An 18,085-nucleotide genomic window follows, 5' to 3' on the forward strand; every position below is an offset into this window, starting at 1 on the left:
ATTGCCATCTTTTATTGCACTTTGAAAGCTGATGCTGTACAGTAGCTGTGAAGAGGATAAAACATTCCTCAGTGAAAAATGATCACTGCAAGACAGAGGCGTCCAAAATAAAAATAAAAACGCTCCTGCTCAAAACTGAATACAGACACAATTAGTTTGCTTTAATATCAAAATTAAATTCCCCCAAAATAAAATAAAAGTCCAACAATTTAACAAAAAAAATCTATGATAAGTATGATAGATAATGCTTAGATGAAAGCAGCAGGATGAGGGTGACAGAGAAACTATATCAAAATGCAGACAGTTCTTGTTTTATACTTGGATATTCCACAGTACACTATATACAAACAACAACATTACAAGGTTTTCCTTCTCTCCTACATGCAAGTCTATTGTGATGGTTTGGGTCATGTTCTAAGTGTTTTAAGACTGTACAAATTAATTTAAACATCTGTGGCTTATTTTTGTTTTTCAAAATCTACCTTAATCTTGCATCAAGAGGTGAATCTAACAGGAACAGGTAAACAGTCTTCTCCCTCAGTGGATGTCATGGCAACATCATATAACACACAATAATCCTTTCGCTTTTTCATCACCGCACACACAGTCACGCACACACAACACTCATCACTGATATGATAGATTTTCTAAAACTTTGAACCACACCCCTGATAGGCTACAGTACGGTACACTGACACATCAAAAATGTACAGAGTATTAAAAGGAGGTCATATTTCTGGAGACTCAGTAAGAAGTGAAACCCAGAGACCTCTTTGGCCTTAGATGTCCATTGATTCTCGCAACAGTGATCAACTTCATGTTCATACGACTCCTGGTTTGCAATGAAGCTGCTAACTCTTCCCCATTTTGGCAATCAGTTCATCACAGATCTTTGTCAACTCTTCAATCTCTTTGTTCTGAAAAAAAGAAAAATTAAAAATAATAAGTTAACAAATATGTGTTAAAACAGTGTCTTACAAACATATTTATGCACCCTGAACTTATTTGAGGAACTGGAGATAGTATGAACCACCTGTAAGCATCTAAAAGGGTGTTAATCTAAACTGAGGCCAGGCAATAGACAACAGAAAAAAGTGAAGCAGCAAAGGTGATCTATCTGGTTTTGTTTTCCTCCTCAGGGTGTTTTTTTATTTCTATAAAAAAAAAAAAACCCTTAGGAGAAAAATATGCACATAGAAATTTAGTATGTATTGAGTCGAATTTTTGTAAGTCATAAGATTATACTTATGCAAGTTAGATATTAGAAAATGTAATAATTGTTTATATTTGGAAAAAGTAGTAAACAGTCTGGTAACTTTAGACCCTACTATTAATTAAGAGATGAATAGGGGCTTGGGTGGAAATAATGGACGACAAGAGGCATAGAAAGTTTTTTCTAACAACTTTTAGGAAGATATCGGGTCAGACCAAGTTAACATTCATTAAAACCAGAGTGAGAAAGAAACAGCAAAGGTTTTTTTGAAAGAATCAATTCGGATGTGCTTTCAGAAACAAACTACCTATTGTCCGTACAATCTTTACTTGGAGTATGCCTGCTTTGGAACAAACATTGTTCACATATGGAGCAGATGGTGCAAGAACCGGCTATTAAACATCCTGGGAATGGTTAAAAAAAGTATCAAGGCATCTTCCTGACCATCAAAAATGTCAGCGACAGCATCATACTGTTGGTAAGTTTGTCAAAGTTAATTAAAGGAATAAAAAAACGTTAAGATACAAAAGACGCCAGACTGGGGTCCAACTTCATCTTTAGACAGCGTAATGACTTTAAACACAGAGTAATAATAGAATGGCTTGGATTAAAGCATGTTTATTTATTTGAAAGGTCTAGTCCAAGTTTAAACCTGAATCCAACTGAGAAAACTAATTTTCAAACATGCTTTTTGACAGAAGTTGAGCTTGTTTACAAAGGAGAGTCTGAAAACATATACATATAAGCTGTAAGTACAGAAAATGGTTCCTAGTTTATAGAAATAGTTCTTTAAAATATTTTCTTCCTTATATGGTTTTAATATTCCTACACTGACCTTTTGCTCCAAAGTGCGCTCCAAAGAGTCCACCTTCATCTGCTCCTTCCTTAGACTCGCTTGGTGGGCAGCCTGCTCCTGCTTTGCCTTGGATCGGACCTGTGCTATCTCTGAATTGGCCCTGCAGAATGACAGTCGAAACATAGTTAAACTGTAGTACTGGTATAAGGACGAATATCAGTCTAGAAATTCAAGAAATGTAATGAATCTATAAAAAAAAAAAAATCAAATTTGTTTATCTTATGTTAAATGAACACCTATAGCTTAATCTTATTTAGGGAAAAAAGAAACCCTACTATGTCATCAGTTTGTTTATACCCACTTGTCTAGTTTTTCTTCAGCGTGGATCTTCAAAGCCTGATATCGCTGTTCCTCCTTCCGAACTCTGGATAGATACTCCTGAGCACATTTCTTCAGTACTTCTTCATTCTAAGATAAAATACCTCCATCATTAAACTGCAATAACCGTTTTACGACTTCAACTAATTTAAAAATAATTTATCTTAAATCTTAATAGGATAACTTCACTCTGAACTTATTTAATCACAACCATCACTGTGCTGGGTTCTGAATAAGTTTTGTATTATATTAAAAAAGCAATTTACTTAAAAAAATATTTTAAATAATTTGTGTGACACCTTGCGAAAACCTTCTAGCACATCTTTCATCTTCTCATAACGGCGGAAGAGGTCAGCCAAGGACTTCTCCACTGAGTTAAGGTCGGCCAAGGCCTGGTCCTTCTCTATGATCAACTGCTGGATGGTGTGATGGGACAGAGACTTCTCCTTTTGGTCATCCTCTGGTGGTAGGACACACACATTTCAAATATCATGTCTTAATCTGCTAAAGATGTTGAAGTAGAAGGTATAGTTTCCCATGAAGTTACAACATACATTCAAGTATACACCTTTTTAATCAGGTACTGAGTCGACAGATGGGGTAAAATTATTTATCTACGGTAATTCAGAAATTCAATATTCTTTATTGCATGCAAACAAAATGTCACAATGAGATGGCAATGAACTTCAAGTCAGTTACCTTTGGGTAAAAGTAAAGGTGTTTGAGTGGATTTAGCTTTGAAGCACTTCCAAGAATTCTATTCTTATTTACAAAATTGTTCATACTCTTATCATACAGCGTGAAATACAGCAAAATGGACAAACAAAAGCCACTAGATGATATGAAGAAAGGGAACACGCCTGCTCCTTTCTGACAGACAGATGAGACGCGAGCAGACACAAACGAGCGAAGCGCGGCTCTGCATTACTCACCTGGCATGCCTGTCAGGGTATCAAATAGTAAGTGGCAACGATGAGAGCAGAACAGAAAAGAAGGGATTGTGTTAGGTCAAGCCAGTAGGGTCAAGACATGTGAGAGAGCCAAGTGCTGGGCATGAACAGAGAGACTCTGGCCTTTAAGTGAGTGTGATCTGAGAAGGGCAAGGCATTAAATTAGACTGCAGCACCAGCCAAACTTTAGGAATGTCTTAATGTGGCAAAAGGAGGATGTAGAAGAAAGCAGGAATTGTGCAAAGTGAGCAAAAAGTGACATTTAATAGTTTAGAAAGGCTGCCATTGATGGAATATTGTGATGGTTTTATCTACGGCTCACATCAGGATCTATGTTGGTGGGAGCATAAAGGCTAACCAGAGTAGAGTATTTTCAGTCTCATTTTTTTTTTCTCCCACACTGTTTACATTTGATCAGTGCTGCACTTTCTGGAATACTATCATTTAGTACCGTCTTCAGAAAGTACTAAATTTGGCAATTTATTTAACATTTCGCTTAGTATACACTGTGTACAAAATGACAAAAGTTGTCAAAAAAGATTTGGACCTCCTGGTAGCCCTTTGTAAACCTGGTAATTAAATTAAAGAGCAACATTGCCTCCTAATCAAGCATTAAACACAGAGATGGCTGTTAATGTAATAGCTTAACACTTATAAAGGCTTATATATGATGTGACTCATAGCTTAAAATGTCACATTCATATTCATTTTGTCCTTGTTCTAAAAAAGTAAAACATAATCTCTCATGTGATGTCATCTTTGTAAGTCCTATGATTACATAATAGCCACAAAGTATGATAGTTTGAATGTTTTGTCATCTTATAATATAGCTCCACTGGAGCAAGTGAGAATGGAGCTGACTTAATATGATATCAGTAAAAAAAGAGGCTGTGGTGTTACATATATAGGCTTTAATAATAAGATAATGCAATGCAAATAAGCAGTAGTTTGATTAACATTCCTTGATTTATTTTAAAATGTTTTATGCTTGAATCAATGATTAGATCATGTGAAGAAATGGAACACTTACCTATCATCTGAGCAATAGTCTTCTCATATTCAGCAACAATCCTCCTGCAAAAAAGAAAGAAATCAATATTAGTGTGTGCAATAACAATATTGCCAAGACTATAAACTCATAAAACGGTGAAAGGCATGTAATAATGGGGGCAGTTTAGCTCCCTGCCCACAGGTGCCCTTTGGGTTGGATTATTATTATTCCCACTTTATTGTATTCCAATAAGCCCTCCTCTGACACTTAATGAAAACATGTAACAATAAAGTTATCTTTTAATGTTTTTCATAAGAGAAATGCCATGACAATGTCCCCAGTTACCTTTGCCTTTTGGTGTACTGTATGCAATAATTGCCCCCTGCACACCGAGACAGAGAAGGGTGTTGCTAAAGATAATTCAGATTTGGTACAGATTTCAGCCCTGTTGTCTGTCAAAATATGATTTAATAAAGGCAGGTGAAGTGTCTTTTTTGAGAACACTACAACTGAGAGAAACGGAGGCTAGAACGGGCAGGAAGAACCCCTGCCTACTCAGCCACAGTCTCCCCTATAAATGCAACTTCACACTCTCTATGTCTTTGATTACATTTGAACTCTAAGTCAAAGCTTCCTTTTTAGTGTACTTATTGAATTAAGAGTAAAACTTAAGAGAACAAATGAAGTAAACGCTGACGTGTGCAAATGTGCAAAACTGTGTTACCTAGCAACAAAAAGCTGCATCAAACGGCTGCAAACAGGAGTACAGAGTTAGGAAGCCTTGGTCCAATCCAATCACAGCATTTATAACTTAAAGTAAACATCCAAAAAGATGATCCTGTGATGTGTCTACATTGGATAGTTTTCTGGCTTTTTTTAATTTACGATAGGAGGACCCTGATTGACTTTATTCCAGTAACACAGGTTGTACGGGCTAAGAGGATTAATTAGCCTCACCTCCCTCTTAGTCTCTTAGCTCCTCCTTATCCAGAGCCCAATCAGTTAAAGGAGGTAAGCTCTTTCTTATCCCAGCTAAGTGACCCTGCTCCAGTCAGACCAACCACCTGCTGACCAACAAGGAGCTTCAGTCCTGCTTACTACCAGTTTTCTGTATCTGGACATAAAGCTGCTTGCAGACTGTGCTCTATAGGTGAGGTGAGAGGTGTATATTGGTGAATATTATCTAAAGCAATAATTTGTTTATCATTTTTGTTCTGCCTTAAATAAAAAAAAACTCCTATCTGTTCTTTGTGCTGATTGTTAGATCTTAGTCCTTCTTTAACTGGCTCTCCACTCTGGACCTAAACATGTTCCTGTTTGACAGTTTCACATAAACCAATTAAATGATTGAAAAGAAGATAATCCCAAGCATTTCTGCACAGTTCCTGAACCTGAACAACTGCTACCATCTGTAACTGTGGTGGAATTAATAACTCAAGTTTTTTTTTTTCTTACCTCATCTCCACCACCTCCTGCCGACTTTCCTCATACTTCCTTTGCCACTCCAGTACCTCCTTCTCCTTTGACACAATCTATAAATAAGGTGTGAATGCTGATAAGTATAGCTCTAAATATTGAACAGATTAAACCTAACTGCAATCACTCAATGATTAAAAAGGAATTGAAGGGAACCTCCTCTCGTGCAATATCCAACGACTGGTCAAGATCTCTTGGCAGATGAGGACTGTCTCCTTCCATGTAGCTGCTGCCGATGGTCTTCTTGGCATATAGTGAGCTCTTGGGTATGGAGCTCTCTGCAGAAGACAACATGTCCCGCTGCTGCTTCCAGGAAGCAAAGGAGAGCAGGGAAAGGAAGGAAAACATGGCAAGTTAAAAACCAGACACAGTTACAGGATGGACACGCTCTTATCCAGGGGTTTACGCACACATGCCCAACAGGATTCCTGAACCACAACTGCAAGGCAGCATGGAACGGCACAAAACTGCTCTGCACAGCATAAACCGGTGGTGAATCCTGCGGGGTACATAGTGATGTTTCTGAAGACTTGGTGGCAAATAAATGATTGGATGAAACAGCCTTCATTGCCATAGTAATTGCTAATTGGCTGAAGCTGGTCCCAGCTGGGCGATGATGAGCGCCTGCTGCTTGCAGAAGCAAAACAAGAAGGAGGGCAGCAGCAGATAAACAGGAGATGGAAGATCAGGGATATGGATTGGGCAGCAGAGGCATTACTGTTAGTATCTTTATACAATATTACTGTCCATGTGTCTATAAGGCTATGGCACATAAATACCTCAACTTTTTTCTCAGTATCAGTTTTTGACCTTTGAATTTTTATCCTGGATTAAAAGGATATAGTCATCATCAGAAGAGCTGGATTAACATAGGCTGTATTAAAACAATCTGGGCTTGCAGAGAACAGGGAAGTCTACTAATACGCAGAAAGGGAACCAAGTGTTGCATCTTCCTTAAGCACTAATGCATTTAATTAATCAAAGGGAAAATCTAAACAGATGGTCCTGTAAAGAAATAGATTCTAGTTATTGCAACTCAAGGCTTTATTTTGGTTGAGTTATAAAAATTTTAATCCCCAAATGAACTGCCTAAGTCATGGTCACAAAACTATAGCAGATGCAAATGGCCTTATGATTTTTAACATGAGCACAACAATAGTGTGTTCTAGATGTAAACCAGAGACACGAGCATAAAAGCAGGTAAAACATTAATCTTGGGGGATATTAGAGATGCACCAATGATTTACTTGCCTGATCAGTTATGAGATATCTATGACCTACACGGGCTCAAGTATGCAGTGCAGTCTGTATGTATTTGGACCAGATTTACGGTTAGAGCTCTGTAGTTTAAGCTCTATTGAAAAGATTACGTTAAAATAAAGATGTAACAACGGCCATATCTTTAGATCCAACGTGACGTGGAACTGGGCAAATAGAACAAAGACTATGTTCTTGACCAAATACTTGGACTGCACTCTAGGTGGGTAGGAATAGGTCACAGGGCTGTCGTACTCTTACTTTGAGTATGGGGGAACCGTTGATATTCCACCTCCGTGAGCTGGGTTTCTTGAGTCGAGACTGTGAAATGTGTGGAGCACAAACATAAGTCTTAAGGGACAAGACTGGGAAGCAGCTGGACTTCCTCGACTCTTTCAGCTGTCTTTTCCCCCAAGTTTTAGAAACCTTCTAGCTCGACTCTCCTTTAAGCTAAACAGATTGCTGCTATTTATCTTAACATTTTTTTTATTATGTTATGTGGCTTTAATAAGAAAAATTGCCCCATACATACTGCCAGAATATTTTACATTTTGCTGCATTACAACTACAATGTTTTTCATGTGAATTTCATGTGATGGGTCACAAAGTGGAGCAATATTGCAAAGCGGAAAAGACTTTGGGTGCTGAAAAGCTGAAATTGCACCTAAACACACCATGCACACAGTGAAACGTGGCAGCGACCACATCACACTGTGGATATGCTTTTATCTACAGAGGCAGGGTTCAGAGTTGATGGGAAGCTACTGCAAAATGTAAATAAAGTAGGTTATGTTTTTATATAAGAATATTTTTTCTTAATTTGGGCAAGTAAGGTAAGTAATCTGTCAGTGGAATAATTGTTTGGTTTTCTTGCTATTTTAAATGCAAAAAACCCAACTATTTTATGATCTTATTTCGAGTGAAGAGTGTATGGTAATTATTTTAGGGCAATATACACCATTAGCAGATCATTTCATGTACTTGCAAAAATTAAGGGCAAATAGAGTTACTTCAAGGATATTTGGTTGTTTTTAGGTCTTTTTTTTTTTTTGCAAAAGTAGACCTGTTAAAGGCTGCATTCGCTTTTCAGATTCTCACTTTCCAGCCAGAAGACACAGACCCCAAAGACTTGCAGCTTTCACTGTTACAACTTGGTTTTAAGAAGTAAGACCATAGGGGGTGGCTTGGAAAAAAAAAATACACACCACATTTTTCAGGCAGCAAATTTCACAAAACTATGAAAACAATGAAGAATTTTTCACCTCATAGCTAAGGACTACTTTGAGTTGGTCAAATAAAATACATATAAACAAATTCAAGATTTGCAGATGTAAAATATTGTGTAATAAACCTCAACATGTGTAAAGAATTTTGCGATGCATTGTAAAATCCCGTTTTGAATCTGAGCTGTTAGTTTTGGAAAAGAAGAAAAAAAAGAAAAGGAACCTCAAATGTGACTGGAGATTTAAAATTAAAGATTATAAAACACACCAGGGAGAGTTGCAGCCACATAACTCTGCAGCTGCAGATTTTAGGGGATCTCGTTACATCCCCAGTCACATTCATGCTGATGTAAGCCTCTCAGGAACAGGCAACAGGCAAAAACAATGCAAGGGACTAAGAAGGCACTGGATTTTTGGATTAACCTGGAGGAGCCCACTGCCAGTAAAGGTGGGAGCTGTACGCGTTAATCACCCTGAGTGATATTACCTATGGTGATGCAGGGTTGCACCAGGATTGTGGATACAGCAGCACAGCCGCCATGCCGAAGGGACCGATCGGCAAGCCGAGACACAGCCATGCACACACCACAGTCCACAATAACCCACTTTATCCAACACCTGGTTTTCCCTCATCACTCAGCCTAAATGTCTGTTTTCTGCAGCAAACACGCTCACCCACACACACTGAATACAGCAGGTGCAGGCTGACTCAGCGCAGTACCTGGGGGGATACAGTGGAGAGGGAGGGGCACTGGGAGATGCTTTGGGCTACTTGCAGAGCCTCTAACCTCAGGGCAGCAAGCACCAGCTCCTCCTTGGCCGCACACAGAGGGGGCCAAATATCAGGGGGGGTGGGAGGAGGGTCAAAGAGAGCAAAGGGAAACATACAAAGACTTGAATTGAGGTCACACATTTGCTGCTGTCTACATCTTACCAATAATTATTCTACCCCACGCAGAAAGCCAAATACCGGGAAGGAGGGAACATAAAAACATTAAAGGAATGAAATATGTTTACACAATGGGAGCGATGTGGCAACAAAAACACACAAAGTCACATTTCCTCCCCAGAGCCAGGACCTTCGAGGTTCATCAAGGTGGGGTAACACACCTGTAGTTTTTGAGCGAATGCAGTTGGGTTGGTCTCAGCCAGGTCAGGCTCCAGGTACTGCAGGGGATCCTCACACTCAGACAGCCTGTCTAACAACAGGGGCATGGCCTGGGCTGGGGCTGCAGGGAGGGCCTCCACAGGGCCCTTGCTAGAGGGCTACAGGGGCACCAGGAGGATTGGGGAGGAGGGAGGGGGCAGGACAGCAAAGCAAGCGCTGAGTGTTTGAGAGGCAGAATTGGGAGTCTAATTTCTGAACAAAAGCTGGGAAAAAGAGTTGGATGGAGTTCCTTTTTGTCAAATCCCTATGAATCATCTGCTGGGATAAAGGTCTGTATCGTCATCCACGATTCTGACTAAACAACGTGATGTAAAATGTAACTTAAAAAAGTGACATGCAGGTGCATCTCAACAAATTAGAATAGGACTGAGAAGTTATTACATTTTTTTATGAATGTAATCTTAATAAAAGTATCTTAAACCAAAAGCTAAAATCCAATTTCTAAAAAAGATCGGACTATTAAAAAAAGTCTAATTGATAATCTGATTTAAACACAGAAATTACAGTAAGCCAAAAAGTGAATTCCCAAAGAAGCTGGCTGTTAACTAGTACTGCTGTATTCATGTATTCCAATCTCAAACCAATAACAAATGTTAGCCCACAAAAAAATATGCCCATATTTATACATATATACTTAGTAATAGGTTAAGTTATTAAATGAATCCAATAAAGATGAAATACAAAATCTACTTTGCAGCTTTAAGCAGAAAGACACGTAAGGACCATCCAGCTTTAAGGGTCGCTTAACACAGAAAAAGTGCAAATTCTTGTGCATATCCTAAATTTTTTCCTTTCACTCAACTTTTCATGAATGTGTTTGGATACAGCACTCTAAACATTCAGCAACCTTTTTGGCTTACGTAAGTTAATGAATAAAACTCAGTTATAAATGACATTATAATCTATTGAGGTGCACCTGTAAACCCCATACATGGTGATGAGTAGACAGGTAAATGAGAGTCAACTAATTCTTTGCAATAAATGTGATTAATGCAAGCTAAACGTTTTTAGAAAACCCATAATCTCACCTGTTCCTCCCTCTCTATACTCTGGGTTCGACTGAGCACTTCACTCTCTCTCTTCCTGCCCTTGTCCACAGCATAGCCCTCTGGACCGGGCCTCGGACTCAAAACTGGCGTCTTCATGCCGGCGGATATCTTAGCTTCCATTTCCTCAAAACTCCTGCATGGAATGAGAAAATCATGCTGAAGTCTGTTTAAAAGATGCAGGTAGGGAACCAGAAAATATCGATATGTTAGATAAAGGTGATAATGAATAGTTTGGTTAACCAGCTATAATGCATTATTCCACAATCAAGATTATTGAGGCCAAGACTTAAGAATATGAATTTGCAACAAAAAAATATAATGATCACACAATTGTATAATAATATATATGACCAATATCATATGTTTCAATTGGTTAGCCAGATTTCCTTATTATAATCTTTAACAAATACTGTAATGGAAGAACAGCAAACCTGGTTAAATACATGTTTTCAATAGGTTTTTGAACAAAACTTTACTAGTCAAACTAATAAGTACAGAGGAAACTGTATAAACAACCAAAAGGAATAAACCATTTTGCAAATATACACAAAAATATCATTAAGTTAGTGTTCAAGTTAAATGTATAGTCATAACATTTATTTTGCAATGCTGAGAAGAAACAGTCCATATATAGCAATGTTAAAGCGTGTAATGTAATGTATACTTTACCCAGTGCAGGGGGAACTGGGCTCAGATCCATGTCCATGTGTAGTTTGGGTTAAACTGTCAGATACCGAATCCAAGTTCAAGTACAGAGAGGGCTTTTTGATAGACAGTGGCTGGAAGACACAATTAACAAGAAAATGCTGAAGACTGAAGTGACTCATAAGTATTAGGGATGCAAACAGAAATTAGCTGCTGGCTCCAATTGACCATTATTTAGCTTCATAGGCTCACACTGACTTAATAAAAAAAAAAAATAAATAAAAATACAAAGCTAAGACCATGAAATGGAAGAAACACTTCTATGTCTTGTTTATTACTACACCACGTTTTTTGATTCGTTCTTTTTTAGTTAGATGATTTTGCTATATCTCTCCATAGTCATTAGAATCTCAGTAGGTGAGAGCGGGAATATCTGCTAAATATCTAGTAAATAATAAACAATAATATTAATAATAATAATAATAATACATTTTATTTAACAGTTCCTTTCTGGACACTCAAGGTCACTTTACAGAAAAAAATAAAGAATTAAAAAAAAGATGAAAATACCAAAATACAAATACAGGAAAATAAAAACAGTTATGGATGGGGAAAAGAGCAGTGTATTCACAAATAAGTGAGCTGGAACAGATGGGTTTTGAGTCTGGCTTTGAATAAGGGGAGAGAGTCAATACTGAAATGATAAAGTTATTACATGTATTTTAACCTTTATTTCTGTTTGGTATGATGACAAACCGCGGAAAAACCGACCACAGTGCTTCTCTGCTTCAGTTTAACACGCACTGTCCTGAGCTGCATCAGTCACTGTCACATGAACAAACAAAAACCCCATGACCACCTCCTCCCTCCTCTCTGTCTCCTTAAACAGACATTAACTGGGAATAAATTAACTGGGAATAAACACTGGTTGTTAATATCATCCCAGGTTTATCAGATCAATACCTGTATGCTTATACATGACCAATACTGGCCAATAGCGACATGAGTATTTTTAATCTGACAAATGTGCCTCATCACAACTTATTTTCTAATTTACTGAATAAGAATTTTTTGTTTAACTGCGTGAAACATTTAAATAAATTGGAAAACGACCGCAAAATATGAGTTGTGCATCTTTAAAAACAAATACATACAAAAAGAATAAAGTAATTTCTGCAATATAAGCAGTTTCCAGTTTCATTAAGGTGATATCCGTGAATATGTCAGAAAAATACTTACAGGGGAAGAAGAGCCAATCTTCTCCATGTACTCAATTTCATAGTCCTGGACTGAGACAGAGCAAAACAGAAAGAGAAAAAAAACTAGTGTTATAACCAGAGTAAAGAATGAAAACCACAGTGATCAGTGCTTCGGTCTGATGGGATCAGAGGTTGAGCCGATGATGTCTGCACTCTGTTTCATCCATGACCCAGATGGGTTGAGCCAAACAGCCTCTGGGAAGAGGTGGGTCCTGTGGTGATCAGAGGGCAGTAGAGAACTGGGCCAGCCCTTTTAGTTATTTTTCACTAATAGAAGTCAATAAACTGCTCCATGGATGAAAAAACAAAGCAACCAACTGTTTTACAACAAAATGAATCCAAACAAAAGCTTTGAATTTCACTGAATAGCTGCATTGGTGCGGTATACTTTGATGTTGCATGAACATAGGATGGGGACAAAAAGTCAGATAGTCATGCCAAACCTGGATTCTCCTGAGGAAGACTGTTCTCATTTACGAAAGTCGTAACGTCGCAGGGCTGGGGGAAGTCTGGGTGGTCAGTGTTTAAATCCTGGTCCATGTCATGGTGGGCCGCCCACTTATGACTGGTGGAGGAGGCCAGCTTCTCCTCGTCTGTGGCGTGATCATCCTGTTGGTGAAGAGAAGGAGATTCATCCGCAGATGTGGGATCCTGTGCGTAAAAGGAGCAGAGTGATCTTCTTAATGTGGATTCATTTGAAAAATAAGAAATCTCTCTAGATATAAGCTAAATATACACACCTGGGATGTGTCAGACATTGGGGATTTCTTTGGAGATCTCTTGACTCTGAAAGTATTACTGATGGGAAAAAAAAACAATAAAACAGCAATAATTAGAATCCAGGATTAACCCGGGGAAACTTAATCTTAAATCCAGCAGCTATGGTCGAAATTCAGTCCCGTTTACTGCAGAAATATTTCCTTCAACTGCAGCTCGAAGGTGCCTCATTGCACATCGATGGATGACATCGTCAATACATGAAAAACATTAACATTAATTGGGTCTAAATTACAATTTGTGTGAATCAGAGTTTAAAATATTAAAATGTTCTTCATACTCCTAGAGACATACACCTTTTAATATAGCTAAGCAGTTAGTTACACAGATGTTAATGCATCTTAATTGTTAGATGTAAGCCTTTTCAAATGTATGTATTAACATGTTCTTTGGTTCAAATTTCAAATTAAAATATGCTGAAGTATTTATCAAAATCTACAGATTTATTATTCCTCCTTAAATCAATTTATTAATGATTTTCATTATATCTAATTTTAGTTTGATTAACACAGTGGGAAATGGTAAAAGTATCCGATAAATAGTATGTTTTCGAGGTGGCAAAGCCCTTTTAAAATAATAATCATTAATTATCTCATCACTAATATATTTTTGTAAGACTTTTGTAGTGCATTTGAAATATAAAGTCACCCAATTAGTATTTTTACAAATAAAAACATTTGAAACCACCTCTTGACTTGCAGTATTTATGAAGATGTCTTACTCTGCTCTTCTTTTTTTCATAGGAATCTGCTGCTGATTTAAATATCACCTGTAGGACACTTAGGAGAACTAAAACCAAAACCCAACTCTTTGAGTCAACAAATTATTATCAAATTATTTTTTTATTTGATGTGATTTCATTAGAATAGTTTAGTTCAAACCATTCCAACATTGTAGAATTTGAACCACAGCTGAATTTGGGTTAAAAGCTTTTTCTGATTAAAGATTACACGACCATACGTCCTTTCATGCATGATAGGGTTCAGGTCTATAAATAACGTTTTTATCTGACACTAAGCAATAAGGAACATCAATGAAATCACATCTCCCCCAGTTTGACTTGGTTTAACTTAAAGTTTGAATGCATTAGTTTGAGAGTAGGTCCAAAGGATGATGAGGTCTCTGTTAATGGGACGGGGGACAACATGCTGCATTTTTACAAGGAGTCAAAATGGATTTTAGGGTCAGAAAGGGAGGATGGCTGTTTTGTCCCTCTACTTACAACAGACAACAAAGAGAGGACACACCCCTGGACTTCCTGTGATATATGAGAATACACAAACACAGGTGACAGACAGACAGACAGACAGAAGACACTGGCATAACAAACCAGGACTGTGCACTGTTCAACAGCCTTAAGATGACAACATGAACTTACGATTTTAGGGGAGTTCTCTTCTTCTTAGCTGGTTTGTTCTGGTTTTGGTCCTCCAATTCCCCAATGTTGTCGTTGTCGTTTTCGTTATCATAGTCATTTGATGACATTTCCAAGGGGGCCGACACTCTGGGAGGGGAGCAGGCCATTTTGTTGGAGGATTTAAAGGGGTTTGAGGACTCATCAGTGTTAGGATCAAAGGTATATGGATGCCTGGACGATTTAGGGGAGTTGGAGATACTTTTCTTTGAAGAAAATGGATTGAAGTTTGGATCTTCCCACTTGTCTGGTTCAATGTTGTATGACACTTTGGGAATGGGGATTTCATCCGATCCGTTGTGATTTGCAGAGGTGTTGTTGTCAAGTTGCTCCACCTGTACTGGATGGGCTTTTTTTAGCCCCAGCTTTGGTTTCCTTGACAGCATCTTGGTGGGAGGCTTCTTACCAACTTTCTTAGGTGGAGGAGAGGCTTGCTGTGACGCCTCACCGCTCTCCTCAGAGTAATCAAACTCCAGTCTGACTGGCTGACGCTTCGCTAAAATGGGTTGCTCCTCAGGATTAGTAGGTAGCTCTTCAACAGAGGCTGTGGCAGTTCGGCAATGTGGTTCTGCAACCACAGCAGGACTCTGAGGAGGACTGGATGCAGAGCCACAAATAGGACCCTTACGACCCAGAACAGGAGAATTGGCTATTTTACTACCCCCAGTGTTAAAGGGGTCAATGTTCTCAAAGTTGTCAGGATCCCATTTGTATGAGGCACTAGGCGGGATTGGAGAGTTGTCTTTGTCTGCTACAGTCTCTACAGGAGGGGCTTCCTCCTGACACAAGGGTAACACAGGGTCTTTCCCTTTGCTCTGCTCTTGGCAGGTCTGAATAGTTTCTTCCAGAAGTGGAGGTGGAGTTTCAACACGGCTCTTTCTGGTTCTCCTGAGAGTTCCTGCAGGACTTGGCGTTGTAGAACAAACCTCTGGATCCTCCTGAGTCAGAAGAGGGCTAGCAGTCCGTGACTTTGTTCGCTTTGTAGTTTCTGGGGTGCTACTGGATGAGGCTGGCTTTGAACTGTCAGGGTTGGAGTTTTGTCTAAGAAGGGGCTTCTTCTTTACCGAACCAGGACTGACTTTCTTAGGTCTCCGGAGTTTTCCTGAGGTGTTCTCGGTGCCTACGCTAAAAGACTCCGAATGTTGACGGAAATCTCCTGATGCTGCTCCTTCCACTAGACCCGAGCAATCAAGTTCTCCACTCTGGAGGCTAAGAGAGCGAGTCAGAGTGTGGCTCGTCGGCTCAGCAGCGAAAAAATCAAAGTTATATGTCCCACTGGCAGCAATGGGTTTGTTCTCATCAAAAACAATGGATGGGGAGTGACACAGAGCATCTCTTGCAGTGAGGTCCGAAGTAAGATCGCCTTTAGAGCCGTTTACACCTGCAAAACATGGCATGGTTCGTTACATCATTTTATGACAAGGCAAGTTTATTTATTTGAAACATTTTAGTAACAACATATTTCAAGTGCTGTACATAACGAAGGCAAACACATAGAAGAAGGGGAATAATAAAGGGAGGAAAAGAAGAGTTGAAAACCTAAACTATTTCTTTATTTAACAGTTTGAAATGAACAGTAAAGGCCACTCTAAACAAATAATGTAAATATGCGCCCACATATATTGATTTCTGTCTCATAAAATTTGCATAGAATTCCCCAAAAAAATCTAATGAGTCATGGGTCATAAATACTTTTTAAGGAATTGTAGCCAGTCATTATACACATTTTCATCATTTATGTTTACAAATCATACTCTTTTTGAACAACTAAAAGGGAAAGTCAAGCACCTCAAGAGACAGGATTGCATAACAATCAATTTCTTTTCACTAATTGTATATAAAAATGTTTTTATAAAGAGTCCTGAGATTCATTTTGCTGAGAGCCAATCATGTCTTTGAAGTACAATTCAGTTTCCCTCCACTAGATGGTGCTACAACCTTTTTTAAGATACAGCATTTGAGGTAATTCTCACACTACATTACTCATACTGTACATTTGTCATCAGATTCTGGCTGCTCTCTTTGTGGTTCAGGAGGAGTAACGACCTTCACTGGGGTTGTAGATTCAGGAGTTTCAAAAGCACCATCAGAATCTGAGCTCCTAAAACAAAAAATACAGTAAAACTTAGAGTGGAAAGGGCTGTACAATCTCCACAGACCATATCTGAAATAACAAGTTAGGGCTTCACATAGGGCAGGGTTTTCATTCCAGGAAATCATCCAAGCAATTTAAATTAATCATTATTTTAAAAAAAAGAAAGCAAAAAACTAAACATTTAAATGGAAGACTGAAGAGATGTTCTTGAGCATGCACAATCACTGCTTTATATGCCAGCGCTGATATTTCAAAAAGGATTTGGAACTGAAAAGGTACACAATGTACAGCTGACTTCCAATAAATGTGATCTTACATAATCCTTACTAATAAATTAAACTGAAGATTATTACACACATATTGAGTAAAAATGTTTCCATTCTTTTGACTTGTTTTAGATTTTTACCTCGTTCAATACAAAAAGCATAAAGTATGTTAAAATGTTAAGCCCTAAACAACCTTTGGAGAGTAATTGATGCATTTCAGGAGGAGGAAAAAACACAAAAGGTCATTGCTACAGAAATGGTTTCTTTACAGAGTCCAGTATCAAAGCAAAATAAAAGGAAAATTAGGTGGAAGGAAAAAGTGGAAGCAAAAAAATCTGGGATAAACGCTAGCCTTAGTTTGAATGAGATGCTAACACCAATATTTGTGTAATGATTGTAAAGATGTCACATAACTGAAGGTAGAAGATGAGATAAACTTGCTTTTGAACCAGAGTTAAGTTGGTGTGAGGCATATCTTAAAGAAAACTCTTATATTTAACATGTAAATGTTTTTAAAATGAAGAAAAACCTTCACTTTAAAAACAAAATGTATGAATTTTTGTAGATTGCCTGAATTCATACTGCATACATATAATTTTACCACAAAGACGGCAATCAGAGGCACAATCATTAAAAGGTGAATAAGTGATTCAAGCTGTGTATAAATCAGCTAATTAGTTTAGAGCAAAGGGAGAAAAAAAAAAAAAAAGAGACCAACTATATTTGCATTATGTTTGCATCCGGCTTTGTAATCCAGGATGGAATCACAGTTTCACATGACGTAGCTAAACTTGCCCCAAAAAAAACTGAGTAAAGTCCCTAGATTTGTCTCTAAACACTTTTTGTGACAGAAAAAAAAATCAACAGGTGTCTGAAAAGTCCCCCAAATAAAATGAAAAGTGGCTAAGTTGGCATCACTGGACTACCATTTTCCGTGTTCCTTTTTTTCCACAAGGGAAGCTTCATATGCTTGTAGCTTTGCAGCAAGACAGAAAGAGGCAGGGATGTTGATTTTTCAGAATAAGGTAGATTTTAACATTTCATAATATTTTAATTCATTTAGACAGATTATTATTATTAGAGTAAAGGCTCAAATATACAGTATGCAATATAATATTCTTTAAATAG

General features: G+C 38.1%; 1 protein-coding gene across 6 annotated transcripts in view; it reads right to left on the minus strand.

The window, feature by feature from the left end:
• The window catches only part of LOC107099930 (transforming acidic coiled-coil-containing protein 2-like), a 71,346-nt gene continuing 53,261 nt past the window's right edge, over positions 1-18,085 (minus strand). For 3 of the 6 annotated variants that reach the window (XM_015398252.1, XM_015398253.1, XM_015398248.1), the window contains 17 exons: positions 16,591-16,697; positions 14,561-15,977; positions 13,146-13,203; positions 12,849-13,056; positions 12,386-12,435; positions 11,171-11,280; positions 10,481-10,634; positions 9,395-9,550; positions 9,006-9,098; positions 5,961-6,107; positions 5,784-5,860; positions 4,368-4,411; positions 3,320-3,328; positions 2,687-2,847; positions 2,371-2,477; positions 2,049-2,169; positions 1-917 (listed from right to left, as the gene is read on the minus strand). In XM_015398252.1, coding sequence (XP_015253738.1) covers positions 852-917; positions 2,049-2,169; positions 2,371-2,477; positions 2,687-2,847; positions 3,320-3,328; positions 4,368-4,411; positions 5,784-5,860; positions 5,961-6,107; positions 9,006-9,098; positions 9,395-9,550; positions 10,481-10,634; positions 11,171-11,280; positions 12,386-12,435; positions 12,849-13,056; positions 13,146-13,203; positions 14,561-15,977; positions 16,591-16,697 — 3,085 coding nt within the window. In that variant the 3' untranslated portion in view covers positions 1-851. The remainder of the gene's footprint in view (positions 918-2,048; positions 2,170-2,370; positions 2,478-2,686; positions 2,848-3,319; positions 3,329-4,367; positions 4,412-5,783; positions 5,861-5,960; positions 6,108-9,005; positions 9,099-9,394; positions 9,551-10,480; positions 10,635-11,170; positions 11,281-12,385; positions 12,436-12,848; positions 13,057-13,145; positions 13,204-14,560; positions 15,978-16,590; positions 16,698-18,085) is intronic. The other 3 variants (XM_015398249.1, XM_015398250.1, XM_015398251.1) reach the window with 3 other exon arrangements.

Source organism: Cyprinodon variegatus, unplaced genomic scaffold (assembly GCF_000732505.1).
Source record: "Cyprinodon variegatus isolate N-32 unplaced genomic scaffold, C_variegatus-1.0 Scaffold920, whole genome shotgun sequence".
NCBI classification, from domain to species: domain Eukaryota; kingdom Metazoa; phylum Chordata; class Actinopteri; order Cyprinodontiformes; family Cyprinodontidae; genus Cyprinodon; species Cyprinodon variegatus.